Source organism: Xenopus laevis, chromosome 5S (assembly GCF_017654675.1).
Source record: "Xenopus laevis strain J_2021 chromosome 5S, Xenopus_laevis_v10.1, whole genome shotgun sequence".
Lineage (NCBI taxonomy): Eukaryota > Metazoa > Chordata > Amphibia > Anura > Pipidae > Xenopus > Xenopus laevis.
The window spans coordinates 121,871,033-121,882,860 of NC_054380.1; the positions used below are offsets into that span (position 1 = coordinate 121,871,033).

At 37.8% G+C, this 11,828-nt stretch overlaps 1 protein-coding gene across 2 annotated transcripts in view; it reads left to right on the forward strand.

Annotated features, from left to right (window-relative positions):
• The window catches only part of sntg2.S (syntrophin, gamma 2 S homeolog), a 276,383-nt gene extending 265,110 nt beyond the window's left edge, over nt 1-11,273 (forward strand). For both annotated transcript variants that reach the window (XM_041565024.1, XM_041565023.1), the window contains exon 17: nt 9,376-11,273. In XM_041565024.1, coding sequence (XP_041420958.1) covers nt 9,376-9,507 — 132 coding nt within the window. In that variant the 3' untranslated portion in view covers nt 9,508-11,273. The remainder of the gene's footprint in view (nt 1-9,375) is intronic.
• The last annotated feature ends 555 nt before the right edge of the window (nt 11,274-11,828 follow it).

Here is an 11,828-nt window from a genome sequence, read left to right on the forward strand (position 1 = left end):
TTCCTCCCCCCTTGCTCCTCTGACCCACTGCGTGCTTAAATGAAGTTCCTTATAGTTCCCAGTTTTTAAATCGCTAAGTTAGCGGTTAAGCTACAGTGCCTGACGCACGTTTCGCCGGTTAGGCTTTTTCAAAGGCAAATGGCGGCGTGTTCTCGCGATATTTACGTACTCACGTTCACGCCGATTGGTCTCTTGATGTCACATGACCTGAAGCCGTCACTGCATTTGTGTCTCTTGCGAAATGCCTCACGTGATCATAACATCCTTATGTTTGTATTAGATACAATACATTGTAGCCAGATGGCCTAACAGTGTCAGTTCTTGAAAAAATCTCACTAGGAATCAGAAGAGGGGATTTAGACCATAAATTACTCTCAACAGAAAGCAGATGGATCTATGAATTAAACACTCTCAATCCCCATGGTCTAAATGAGAGTTTATCATTACACACGTATATAGGTTCCTAGAAGCCATAAGCATCATGATACTATAGGGCATGGTTGTTCCAAGTAGGATCTGTCAAAATGTCTGAAAAGATAATGAGATCCAAGATAATATAATGTATAAAAAGATTAAAATACAGAAAACTTAAATCATGTTCTTTGGCTTCTTTATATATAGTTTCTAATCAGCAGGCAACCTATTGAGAAGTGTGAACTTATGTGTATTTAAGTGTTACTTTTGTATCTAAAAACATGGAAACGTCAGAATGAAGTATAGAAACAGTTGCCAATGTGATCAGAATCGCTACAATGTATTGTATCTAATACAAACATAAGGATGTTATGATCACGTGAGGCATTTCGCAAGAGACACAAATGCAGTGACGGCTTCAGGTCATGTGACATCAAGAGACCAATCGGCGTGAACGTGAGTACGTAAATATCGCGAGAACACGCCACCATTTGCCTTTGAAAAAGCCTAACCGGCGAAACGTGCGTCAGGCACTGTAGCTTAACCGCTAACTTAGCGATTTAAAAACTGGGAACTATAAGGAACTTCATTTAAGCACGCAGTGGGTCAGAGGAGCAAGGGGGGAGGAACGGATGATATTTTCGGGGTGGGGGAATCTTTCCTCAGTCTGCACTGTTCAGCGGATCTGTCAGCATGGTGTGTTGCCTATATAGTGTCTAGGGATTAGGCCATAACGATTTAGGCGCCTCTGAGAGGACACAGTGTTAGTTAACTTTGCGCACACCACACTGTATAGTGGCTGACATATCACGCCTGTCGATCAAGGGGCATCTCCTCATAACCCCCAATCCTCGCTTACCTTTGCTTAATCTCTTTGGAGATCACTGCTTCTGTGCTAACCTATCCTTAATGTACTCCCTGACTACTATTTAGCCAGTATAGGGAAACGGGTGTCGTGGGATCGATAAGGGAACAGTCTAAGGTAACACTTACACTGTCATCCCCTTTTACACTTAATCCAGATCCGATTTCCACCCTCGTCTTTTAATTGTTTTTAGTGTTTGTTACTCTCAATTCCCTTTTACTAATGAAATTTTAGTAGATTTAATAAAAGTTATCTTTTACGAGTCTCTTTAATCAGCCTAAACTGCTAGCTCAAGCACTTTTTTATGCTCACAATCAAGCACCATGCACTTTATATATTAAGTCACCATGAATTCTCCAAAAAATGCACTTTATTTAATTTCTTTCTGACAATCACAGAAGACATGAATGGTTTGATCACAACGTGAACACATTGGTTTGTTTGTTTAGTTTAATTCCGAGTCGATCATCTTAAGCAGGCACACACAACGTTTAATACTGGGGTAATTTGGGATTGTGCGACGTCATATACTCCGCTTTTGTCTCTCCTTTGAGCACCAAACCAAATATGTATATAGGAGTGGTCAGCACATCCATGCCCATTTGTTTCTGACTCTCGGTTTAGGGGCAACCCTAAGTAAAAACAACTGGTTAGAAGGTGCGGCTACCAACTTTAGTATTTTTCATTTAAGTCTAAGGTTCATTAATACCCTCCATGGTAGAACCTCTCTTTGCCTGCACATAACCTTTTGTCATATGAATCCTCACCTAACTCTCTAATAATTTCTTACGGTCTTTGCAAATATGACCTCACTACTTACTAGGATCAACAAATGGGAAGGGAAAATGCAAGAAACTTTCTCCCATGACAAATTAGAACTACTCTCATCAGCCGATCAGTCCATGATGACTTTGCTGAATAATTATCGGAGTGACAATACTAAATTATTGAAGTCGTGGTGGAACAAATCCACTTACAATAAATATTTGGAAGAAAAAATTATCCCTAGAGGTTTACGAATCCGGATATTTCCGGCATTTATTATAAATGCCCCAGACTTTAAAGAGAGATGGGAGGACACTCTGTCCAAATGCTCAATAGACTTAATCAAAATACTTCATGAGTATGAAGACACTATGGTCAGAGAATTTACCGAGAGAATTAAGAACAGGGAAACCCAACTACAAGAATACAAAGATTGTGTAGAATATACTGCGTTTATAGCAAAAATGAATGATCAACTAGACAAACTGGAACAGGACACTATTTTTAAGAAAAAACAAAAGTTTATGCGAGATATGCAGGACTTCAAAACAGGGAACATTTATAAATGGGGAAGAAAAAGCGAAAGATCATTACGTAATCCAATCAATTCTGATCATGAATTGACCGAGACTGACACATCCGACATAGAAACTGGGAGTAATACCAATCAACACTCTAACTCACAGACCAACCTCCAAACTATTTCTAGTTCCCCCTTAGAACCCATGACTTTTTAGGACAAGGAGACATAAGCGGACTAGAAGGGGGGGCAAGAAGATTAAGGAACAGAGAAAGATGGGGTTATCCCAGGCAGAATTCATGGGAGACAAACAGAGGAAGGGGTCATTGGAGATACAAAAACAACAGAGGAACTAAATGTGATTAATTTAAGTGAGCACGTTTTGACAAATACACAGTTAGAAGTTTTAAAAAAAGGTTTATCCTTTTCACCTAGCTGCGATGTGGACAAATTCACTTTATACAAAGATCTGTTTCTCTTTTGTAGAAAATTACTCCTAAAAAAATATTACTCCATACATGATCCTGTAACAATGGGTGACCATAACCCTTTATCGAAGATAACCAGTTGGGACAATCCCTTTGATCTATTTACACCACAACAGATCATTAGTGAAGAAGAAAAGATCTTCAATAATGCTCTACATGATTTATGTTCACTTTTAAATGAAGAAGCAGTACCAGAAAGACAATTCAAGGTACAAAGTACTTTCACTCCCATGAGCCAAATCTGTCCAGCTGTCCAAGTCTTTGGGGAATTAGTAATGAAAGAATTTAATTCATTACCTGACACAATTAATGGGAACAATATGTCGCAAGCCGAGAGAAGAGCAGTCAAAGAAATTCAACAATGGGATGATGTTCTTATCAAAGCGGCAGATAAGGGAGGCAACATAGTGATATGGCCCAAAACCATGTACATAGCAGAGGCCCTAAAACAATTGAATGATAACAGATGTTATACTAAACTTGCACATGATCCCACTGATAGCTACAAGAAACGATACCATGAGCTCATAAGTGATGCCAAGGAATCTGGTTTACTCTCTGTACAAGAGTTCAATGCATTGTCCAATGATAACCCAAGGATACCAACATTTTATATGTTGCCAAAAGTCCATAAAAATAAAGAGAGACCCCCTGGTCGACCTATAGTCTCAGGTAATGGGAACTTGTGTGAGATTGCAGGTCAATATATTGACACAAAACTGCGTCCTTATGTCACTTCTCTCCCATCATACGTTAAAGATACCAGAGACGTATTACGCAAACTAGAAAACACCATGGTCAACAAGGATACTGTACTAGTAACCTGTGACGTCACCTCACTATATACCTGCATTAGTCATAAGGCAGGTATAAGAGCAGTCAATACTATTCTCGAAGGTGAGAGCAATTATGACCTGGATTTTAGAATTTTCCTCATGGATCTATTACAATTCTGTTTGTCGCACAATTATTTTGTTTTCAACGAAAAATATTACTTACAAATACAAGGGACAGCGATGGGGGCTCCGTTTGCCCCCACTTATGCTAATTTATTTCTGGGGTGGTGGGAACAGTTTTATGTCTTCTCTGAAGAACATGAGAAATGGACATGTAAAATCAACCAATGGATACGTTATATTGACGATCTGCTAATCATATGGGAAGGCACAGTGGACTCTCTACATGAGTTTATTGAGGAGCTAAATGATAATGACCTCAATCTGAAACTTACATATGCGGCCGATTTTACCAAGATAGATTTTCTGGATATAACCATTATTAAGGATGATAATGGTCTCCTGCAAACAGATATGTTCAGGAAGGAAACCGCTACTAACTCCACATTACACTTCTCCAGCCATCATGCAAGTAATGTGAAAAAAGCAATACCTATTGGTGAATTCCTAAGGGTTAGGAGGAATTGCTCCGATGATTTTACCTTTAGGAAAAGAGCTGAAGAGCTAACAAAAAGGTTAAAAAAACGCGGTTATAGTAACAGATCAATAAGGGAGGGAAAGAAAAGATCACAATCCACATCCAGGTCACAAACTTTATGTCAAACCGAAAAAAAGTCCAATCAAGACAGTGTGAGATTTGTTACAACATATTGCAAACAGTGGGATGGAATCAGGTCTATCCTGAAAAAACACTGGCACATTTTACATGCTGACTTTACCTTGAGTAAATACATTCAAACATTCCCACAAATGACATCGAGACGGGCTCCCAATTTACAAAATCTGTTGGTTCGTAGTCATTTTAATAATAAAAAAGGGAATGGATCAAAACAAAAATGGGGCACGTATCCGTGTGGCTCTTGCAACATCTGCCCCTATATACACAATACCAAAGAGGTTGAAGACAGGTTTGGCAAGAAACATCTGCTGCGGCAGTGGAGCAACTGTAGAACCCATGCAGTGATCTATAGGATCACCTGTCCCTGTAATTTACATTACATCGGTAAAACGAAAAGATCTCTAAATAAAAGGATTTCCGAGCATATAAATAGTATAAAATCTACACAAAGAACGTTACTCGAAACTCAATTTCCAGATTCATCATGTACAGATAAAAAATTGCCTTACCCCAAAAAAGTTAGTCCTTTAGGTAAACATTTTTATTTACACCATAAGGGCTCACCAGATGGCCTAACAGTGTCAGTTCTTGGAAAAATCTCACTAGGAATCAGAAGAGGGGATTTAGACCATAAATTACTCTCAACAGAAAGCAGATGGATCTATGAATTAAACACTCTCAATCCCCATGGTCTAAATGAGAGTTTATCATTACACACGTATATAGGTTCCTAGAAGCCATAAGCATCATGATACTATAGGGCATGGTTGTTCCAAGTAGGATCTGTCAAAAATGTCTGAAAAGATAATGAGATCCAAGATAATATAATGTATAAAAAGATTAAAATACAGAAAACTTAAATCATGTTCTTTGGCTTCTTTATATATAGTTTCTAATCAGCAGGCAACCTATTGAGAAGTGTGAACTTATGTGTATTTAAGTGTTACTTTTGTATCTAAAAACATGGAAACGTCAGAATGAAGTATAGAAACAGTTGCCAATGTGATCAGAATCGCTACAATGTATTGTATCTAATACAAACATAAGGATGTTATGATCACGTGAGGCATTTCGCAAGAGACACAAATGCAGTGACGGCTTCAGGTCATGTGACATCAAGAGACCAATCGGCGTGAACGTGAGTACGTAAATATCGCGAGAACACGCCGCCATTTGCCTTTGAAAAGCCTAACCGGCGAAACGTGCGTCAGGCACTGTAGCTTAACCGCTAACTTAGCGATTTAAAAACTGGGAACTATAAGGAACTTCATTTAAGCACGCAGTGGGTCAGAGGAGCAAGGGGGGAGGAACGGATGATATTTTCGGGGTGGGGGAATCTTTCCTCAGTCTGCACTGTTCAGCGGATCTGTCAGCATGGTGTGTTGCCTATATAGTGTCTAGGGATTAGGCCATAACGATTTAGGCGCCTCTGAGAGGACACAGTGTTAGTTAACTTTGCGCACACCACACTGTATAGTGGCTGACATATCACGCCTGTCGATCAAGGGGCATCTCCTCATAACCCCCAATCCTCGCTTACCTTTGCTTAATCTCTTTGGAGATCACTGCTTCTGTGCTAACCTATCCTTAATGTACTCCCTGACTACTATTTAGCCAGTATAGGGAAACGGGTGTCGTGGGATCGATAAGGGAACAGTCTAAGGTAACACTTACACTGTCATCCCCTTTTACACTTAATCCAGATCCGATTTCCACCCTCGTCTTTTAATTGTTTTTAGTGTTTGTTACTCTCAATTCCCTTTTACTAATGAAATTTTAGTAGATTTAATAAAAGTTATCTTTTACGAGTCTCTTTAATCAGCCTAAACTGCTAGCTCAAGCACTTTTTTATGCTCACAATCAAGCACCATGCACTTTATATATTAAGTCACCATGAATTCTCCAAAAAATGCACTTTATTTAATTTCTTTCTGACAATCACAGAAGACATGAATGGTTTGATCACAACGTGAACACATTGGTTTGTTTGTTTAGTTTAATTCCGAGTCGATCATCTTAAGCAGGCACACACAACGTTTAATACTGGGGTAATTTGGGATTGTGCGACGTCATATACTCCGCTTTTGTCTCTCCTTTGAGCACCAAACCAAATATGTATATAGGAGTGGTCAGCACATCCATGCCCATTTGTTTCTGACTCTCGGTTTAGGGGCAACCCTAAGTAAAAACAACTGGTTAGAAGGTGCGGCTACCAACTTTAGTATTTTTCTTTTATTACATTACCCTGGCATATCAATCCTCAGGAGACCCCAGGCCAGTGCTACCCAGTGCTTAAAACTGTGCCAGCAGGGGTACTACAGTTAAAGTGCTACGTTACCATCTTCTTCTTCATTAATCCTCTCTAAAGCCCCAAACCAAATGTGCATAGGCAGTAGAGCAAAACACTGGTTCAGCTCTTAAATCTACTGTGCATGCACACAGCACACATTGGCCACAGGGGATCTCTAGCAGAAGATGCCGACTTGGAACTTTTCAGCAAATAAATGTAAAAATAATAACCATATAAACATTTTCTTTAAGTGTATGTATGGGTAGGTTGGTCACTGCGGGCCAACCTAGGACAATGTCTTCTATATATATATCCAAGGTATTGCTGCTCAATATATCTCACTTGCTCCCTATTATTTTGTGGCATTTGGAATACAATAGAAATGTCCGAACAACTGAAAATCCCTACTTTCCAAAACCATAAACCATGTATTGCATATAAGATGTGCCTACTCTAAGCATAATTCTCCATGTAAAATATGGAACGCCATGTTGCTCATACTTGATCAGTATGAATTTCACCAAAGCAAGTCGGATAAAACTAAATTTAATTTACCTATGTGACAGTAAACAGTTTTTGTATAAATAAAAAAGTTTTATTTATACAAAAAGGAACATCTCAGGGAGAGGCCTCTTCCTGAGATGTTCCTTTTTGTATAAATAAAACTTTTTTACTTGCATCTACTTTTGGAGTGAAGCCCAGTTTTGTGCCAGTCTACCACTGAAATCTACATGTCTAACATTGCCTCCCCGAGCTGAAGGTCTGGGGCTAGAGCACCTGGACCCCCTGTTAGTATTGGTAAGTTTACCTTACTATTCACGTTTTTTGCTACATTGGATCTTCGCCCCCTTTTTTTTCCCCTTTTTCCGATCCGTTACTATCCCTGTAAAAATTATATATAAATACTGGAGCTAAAAACAATGAACCGATAAATACAGGGCAATGCAAATAGTACAGAGGTTTTGATCAAATCAGTTAGTAGCAGGAAAACTGTCAAAAAAGGAGCTATGGGTCTCATCTGTCTGCAACAACAGTTAGTGGATCCATTCAGAAACTATAACTAACTCAAAGGCTCTGGGGACTCACCAGGGAAATTGAACCAAGTCACAAGGGGACCCGTGTAACACGTAAAATTGCCTATAAATATACTTGACATTTAAGATGAATTTGAGCATATATATGTTGACATTCCGAAATAGATAGATCAAAATCAGCAAAGATAACTCTTTCCTATGTTGTACATTAGGAGGGCAAGATTCTTCTGTGTGCCTAACCTTACATTGTCTTCCTTAAATGTCTTGATAACACAGAGGTTGCCCAGCATTGTAGCCAAAGACTTATGCATAGAGGAATGTCTCATTAACAGTATTGTTGGAGATTTCAACAACTTGAAGTAGAAACTAGAGAGTATGTTATACAATAGCATGAACAATGTCCTGTAAGAAACCTTACTGAATCATTTTAGATATCATGAACCAAATTCAATTTGATGAGAAAAACAAAGTCATTTCCAAATCTCCCTTTAGGCATTTATTATGTTTTCATTAGATAAACCATGGAATGAGCTGGCCCTTCATGCTCAAGTTTTGTCGGGCAGTTTGGATGGTTCTGCCTGACCATCTGGGCAGATAATTCTGCATTCCTGCTTAATCAAGAATAATCTGCCCTGATAAAGGTTTTTCATCAGGACAAAGAATTTGTGATCCACCAGGAAAGCAGGATCTGTCTTATATTGCTCTTAGATCAAGAGTCATCTGCCCTGGTAGATTCCACCAGGACAGAAATTTATTATCCACCAGCATTGCAATATTATATGTCATGCAATGTCCTAATTGAAAAATTTGTATTAGTTGGCATAAAGGAAATAAAGATGAGTTTTACCTGCTGTTCTAGTCAATTGGGCTATTGCCCCAAATGGATGTTATGGAACAATTAAAGGAACAGTAACACCAAAATATGTAAGTGTTTTAAAGTAATGAAAATATCATGTAGTGTTGCCCTGCATTGGTAAAACTGATCTATTTGCTTCAGAAACACTTCTATAGTTCATATAAACAAGCTGCTGTGGAGCAATGGCGGAAATTGAAAAATGGCTACAGTATATGGCACAGGTTAACTAATGGATAACAGATAACACTATTAGACAGACAGAGCTTATCTGCTATCTGCTGTGTAACCTGAGCTTTTTCTCCTTTGAATGGCTGCCCCCATTGCTACACAGCAACTTATTTATATAAACAATTGTAGTGTTTCTTAAGCAAACACAGCAGTTTTACCCGTGCAGGGCAACACTGCATTATATTTTCATTACTTTAAAACACTTTTATTTTTTGATGTTACTGTTCCTTTAAAAGTTTTTAAGGCCAACTTAAGTTTTTCTCATGGAACTGAATATGGTCCTACATATGGCCAATTGCTAAAATTTCTCTTAATGTCCTCTTCCCTTTTTTTTATCCAGGAGCTAGAGTTTCAGGACCTGACAGCGGTTCTACACTGCATCCATTCTTTCATTGCGGCAAAAGTTGCATCTATGGATCCCATGTTCATAAACAGCCAAAGTCACGCTAGAAAATATATTTACAACACGTAAACATCAAAGCTCTATGGCAAAACAAGAACTATTTTCCTACAGAATTTATTTCACGCACAGCAAAATTTTAAAGGACTTCAATACAAATGACTAAAATGACTGAAAAGAAGACTATTTTTGTTATTTATCATGTTTCATTTTGGCTCAAAGCATCATTTCAATGTACTTCATGGAAAATATTGAAAGCACATTTTCCTTACCTTGTATAAGTGGAGAAGACAATGATTTAGCACTTTAAAATAACTGCTCCAAGATTTTGAACAAAATTACTAAAAATGTACATTTTTCTTTTTCATTAAACCCGTTATATAGAAATACAACAAAACAGAATTGTATTATTCATACATTATATATTATACAGAGGCAGACAGTACTCTATTAGGCCCATCTGCTAGATTAGTGCTCAGGCACCTTCTCCTTTACTAAAAACCAGACTGGGTGTCATCCCCATGCAGCTTCATAAAGTGAACACATGGTATGTGCCCTTACAAACAGGCCTGGTTTTAGGGTAGGGCAGAACATTTAACAGGGGGGAGAACTTGGACAGTAATGTCATTACAAAACAACTGACTAATATTGTTAGCACTCGTGTTGAGTTCTCCAAACTGCAAGCTCCATCTGAATGCAAATCACAGCATTCTTCACCAGATGCATCACAGGATGGACATCCCAAATGGAGAATTATCCTTAGAGTAGGCACATCTTTTTTCTCAGTTAGGGCCCCAGTTTTTATACATCCCCTGAAACTTCTATATTATATACATATATATATTATTCAACGCTGTCTTCTTCTGTGTGCAACTAAGGTCTATTTCTGAATATATAGTACATATATTTAAAGTATTTATGTATTTTGATAAGAACTGAAAAAAAATCATATCTAATTTGTGTGAAAATTGCACATTTGTGAAAATACGTTCTAAAATTCTATTCTTTGCATACCATTTTTTGGAAGTTAAAATTAGATGGTAACTATATGGATATCCTAACTTGGGGTTGGTTCAGAGCAATAATATGGAAATGTCTACACTAAAAATGAGAGGAGACAAGGAGGAATGAAAGAATGTGATTTATAGAGTGGAGCTGATGGAATATGAGGGAGTGAGTGGACAAGAAAGCAAAGTATGTATATGTAAAGGTCAAGGAGTTGCCTGGGATAAATTAATACAGAAAGTATAGGGAGGGTAAAACAGGAAGGAACAATGTTACCATTGCACATATAAATAATATCTTATAAATTATTTATACTGTAGTTATCTTTTTTTTCTGGTGGTTTTGGCTCTGGCCTACAGCTCAGTAATAGGAAGTGGGTGTACAGTATTGATATCACCCTCTGTTCTGTTTTATGAAGTCCTTTGCATTAACTGGAAACTTTTGTTAAAACCTGATAGATAACCTCCCAAGAAATGAGGTTATCTAATAGTAGGTGAAATTTATTTCTGACATGTGACCAGGAACCACCAAGAACCACTAGGACTGGGAACCTACCATCAAGACCCATTTTTCATGTGATTCATAAAAAATTGCATACAAAGACCCACAATCTTGAATTTTTCGGAATTTGAGTTTTCTGAAAACGTCTACAAAATGTGGCAACTAAAACCTTGTAAGCTTCTATAGAAGTCAATGGGAGGTGTTTTTTTATATTCAGGCTATTGAAGTTTTTGTGTTGGTTAAACAGGCAAAATTTATGTAATAATGCAATGTTTATTTTTTCCAGTTTTTTTTAACTTGATTGAGAAATAAAATTGGTAATTGTAAACAAATGTTAATTAAAAAAAGAAATTGCTCTCTCAATATTTAAATAAGAAGCTTCATCCATAGGATACAGGGCATGGGGAATGTCACAGGCATGCCTTTTATATACTGTTATATTTGTTGGTTGAGTTTAGTACTGCCATACTAAGGAGCCATATTTAAGGGGCTCCTGGGGTCCATCAGAGCCTCAAAGCTGCCGTTCTTCTTTGTATGCTATTATAATAGATTATCTGATTCATGAAATCTTTAACCTACCCCTCCCTCCATGTTCCTGCCGTGGCATGCTCTTCGTGCCATATTTGTTCAGACACATGGCCTTTAGCACTCTGTATCAAGTTAACATCTCTTGCAAATGAACACATACACTGATCTCCAATCCTACAAAAAACAAAGGGGCAATGAAGGCGTTAGAAAACTCTGCTCTTCACAAACAATAATTCTGACATATTCAGAAAAGTGTAGGATCGAGACAACACTAATCATAAGTTAAATATATAAAACAATGCACACGGTTCTTCTATTTATAAAGATTTGAAGGCCTATTTATCAAAATTCAGATTTTT